We start from the raw sequence: 3,518 nt of genomic DNA on the forward strand, positions 1-3,518 counted from the left end.
ATGGTCTCGATCTCCTGCCCTCGTGATCCGCCCATCTTGGCCCCCCAAAGTGCTGGGATTACAGGCTTGAGCCACCGCGCCCGGCCAGTGCCGCAATTTTTGAGACAGATTCTTGTTCTATCACCCAGCTGCAGTGCAGTGGCGTGATCTTGGCTTACTGCAATCTCTGCCTCCTGGGTTCTAGCAATTCTCCTGCCTCAGCCTTCCAAGTAGCTGGGATTACAGGCACCCACCACTACGCCCGGCTAAGTAGAGAGGGGGGTTTCACCACGTTGACCAGGCTGGTCTCGAACTTCCGACCTCAAGTGATCCACCCACCTCGGCCTCCCAAACTGGTGGGATTACAGGCGTGAGCCACCGTGCCCAGCCTTGATGCCTCAGCCTTAATGAGGTAGACCTTGTTCAGTGCCTCGTTTCAAACGTAGCAGAATGAATCTTGATAAAGCACAGATATACTAGGGTTTAAGGACAGGAAGGAGTTTGGGTGGATGTGGCAATAACAAGCCTTGGAGGAAGGGGGAGGAAATCACAGTTCTCTTGTCATTTTTCCTTTTAGCTTGTCATCTCTAGAGAATGCTGTATTAGGGTTGGTCTGTTTGGAAAATTTCTGTTTCCTAGTATTCTTAAGTCATTTCAGGTTTCAAAGGGAAACAGGTTGGCATATAGTGGTATTTAGTACTTGGAGCTCTTCTTTCCAGGCGTCTGAAGAAGAATGATGGTGGGGCGGGTTCTTCCTTAGAGCAGAAGTTATGTGGACACAGCATACTGCTTATGAGACTTGGGTAAATGTTAGTGTGCAGAATAGATCACTTTCATGATTTGTCTCTTTATTCTCAGACAGAAGCATTAAAATGCGTGGCCCAGGCTAGCAAGAACAGATCACTGGCAGATTTTGAAAAGGTGAGCATGACATTGGGTTGGTATGGAATGTGGGTGGAAGAGAGGGACGTTTAAGTACTTCAAAACACACTTTTAAAAATAATTATAGTTTCACAAGAAGTTGCAGATGATTCCATGTATCCTTCACCTAGGACAGTGTTAAAACCAGGAAATAGTTAAGCACTTTCGTACAGTGAAACTTACTGAGTTGATATAAAATATATATTATTTATACATAATAACTTTCTATTTCAAAAGTTCTATCCTTTTTTCACTTTGATTTTTCACAACACACCTATCTATTATCTGTGTTTTATGGTTAAGGGAACTGGGATTCAGGAGGACACTCAAAGTCACACAGCATAGTGTCAGAGTTTGACTCTAGGCCTGGTGCTTGTTCCACATGACACAGTTGTAGACATTCCTTCAGCTCCGGAAATGCCAGGTCTGCTTCTCCTCTGTGGACAGAAGGGAAGTCTTGATGTGCGTACTTGGACCCAAAGAAACATTCTCAGGATGATGTTCTAGGCTTTCTTTAACTCCGGTGCCTTTTGCTCATTGTTTGGGAGTTTTGAAAAGGGAAAAAAGCCTGTCTGGGCATTAGGGTGAGAATTGTATATTCTTTTCTGAACTTTTCTCCTCTTAGTCTGAGTATAATGACCAGCTTAATAAAAACAAAACCTAGATCCAGAAAGAAAAACTTAGCGTGGATGGAGACTAGACCATGTGGCTTTGACTGTCCCTAAGATTCACCATCTTCCTGGAGGGCTCTTGCCAATTCCTGTTGCCTCTTCCTTGGCATGATTTGCCTGCTTCCCTTAACACCTTGTAGCCCAGCTGACATGAGGCTGGGATGTTGAGACCATTATTGATGGTCAGTAAATCATACAAATAAACGGTCCAGATCATTTTATCCCAATGTCTGGGATGTTTGATGGGACACTTTTATTCCAAATAGTTCCTTGGAAGAAGGATTCTGTGATTAGATATTTGGGAAATACTAGGGCTAAACAAAACACTAGGGCCAATAATAATTAAAACACCTAATTTTGCTTAATAATTGCAGAGCCATATTATGCTGATGGCCCTTATAAAACTCCCAAGAGCTAGTTGTGGAATATCAGCACTTCCTATTCTTTAATCTCAATATTCTTTTTTTCCCCCCATGGAGACCCTGTTTATTCTTTAGAATACATGCTGAGAAATGCTGGTGTAGCTAATTTGGTTCACGAGCCGAGTTGCTCTTGGGGCTTCCATGGTTTGAGCTGTTGACCTGAAGCCTGCAAACAGAAAGATGGTCCCTAGGGTGACTCCACCTTTTTGTTCTATTTCATAATTTTTTTTCTCTTAAAGACTATCATAAAATAGCATTTTTCTTTTTCTTTTTTTTGAGACGGAGTCTTGCTCTGTCGCCCAGGCTGGAGTGCAGTGGCGCCATTTTGGCTCACTGCAAGCTCCACCTCCCGGGTTCACGCCATTCTCCTGCCTCAGCCTCCTCAGTAGCTGGGAATACAGGTGCCCGCCACCACGCCCAGCTAATTTTTTGTATATTTAGTAGAGACAGGGTTTCACCGTGTTAGCCAGGATGGTCTCGATCTCCTGACCTTGTGATCCACCTGCCTCGGCCTCCCAAAGTGCTGGGATTACAGGCGTGAGCCACCGTGCCTGGCCAGAATAGCAGTTTTAAAAATTTATTTTTAAGAGATGGAGGCTCTCTGTGATGCCCAGGCTGGACATCAGCCTCCTGAGTAACTGGGACTCCAGGCGCATATGCCACCAAGCCAAACTTCCCTTTTAGTTCTGACATTCCTTTTCTGTTTTGTATCATGCATCTGCCCAAATCTCCCCTAACTTCATTCAACCATGTAGTTTTATAAGGGCCAGCAAACTACCTAGGAAGCAGGAGTAGCATGACTTTCAAGTGATTCTCTGTGCCAATCTCTGCGACTGGTTCTTTTGGCAGGCTCTGACAGATTACCGGGCAGAGCTCCGGGATGACCCAATCATCAGCACACACTTGGCCAAGTTGTATGATAACTTACTGGAGCAGAATCTGATCCGAGTTATTGAGCCTTTTTCCAGAGTACAGGTGAGAACCCTCTGGGGACTCCATTTCTGGCCGGGCATTCTCACTGTAGCCACCTCCCTTCCACACCTGTCCAGAATGGGAACTCACTTGTAGGGGTGTGCCTGGTGGGCAAGAGGCCACCAAGAGCTTGGGCCTCTGTTGATAAAATGAACAAAAATCGAGGAGGAGATGCTGTGGGTAGAGGCATGTGGATTGCCCCTGCATGTGTTCCGAGCAGTTTCCTCCTCGCTTTGAGTCACTGCATGTGTTGTACCTGTTTTCTGTATTGGTTGTGTGGGACAAGAGTCTGTTTATTGTGTGTAGCAATGAAGGGCGGGCAGATGGGAAGAACACAAAAGATTACGCACGGCCAAGGAGGGTCTTGTCTTGTATAGAGACATACATTAGAATTTTGAGAAATACAGCCGGGCGCGGTGGCTCAAGCCTGTAATCTCAGCACTTTGGGAGGCCGAGACGGGCGGATCACGAGGGCAGGAGATCGAGACCATCCTGGCTAACCCGGTGAAACCCCGTCTCTACTAAAAATGCAAAAAAATTAGCCGGGCGAGGT

The 3,518-nt window shown here is 45.8% G+C and overlaps 1 protein-coding gene across 1 annotated transcript in view; it reads left to right on the top strand.

Moving 5' to 3' along the window:
- The window catches only part of PSMD11 (proteasome (prosome, macropain) 26S subunit, non-ATPase, 11), a 52,020-nt gene that overhangs the window by 44,420 nt on the left and 4,082 nt on the right, over positions 1-3,518 (top strand). The window contains exons 9-10 of the mRNA XM_011937654.1: positions 838-900; positions 2,843-2,968. Of these exons, the coding sequence (XP_011793044.1) occupies positions 838-900; positions 2,843-2,968 (189 nt within the window). The remainder of the gene's footprint in view (positions 1-837; positions 901-2,842; positions 2,969-3,518) is intronic.

This window comes from Colobus angolensis, unplaced genomic scaffold, assembly GCF_000951035.1.
Source record: "Colobus angolensis palliatus isolate OR3802 unplaced genomic scaffold, Cang.pa_1.0 Scaffold167, whole genome shotgun sequence".
Lineage (NCBI taxonomy): Eukaryota > Metazoa > Chordata > Mammalia > Primates > Cercopithecidae > Colobus > Colobus angolensis.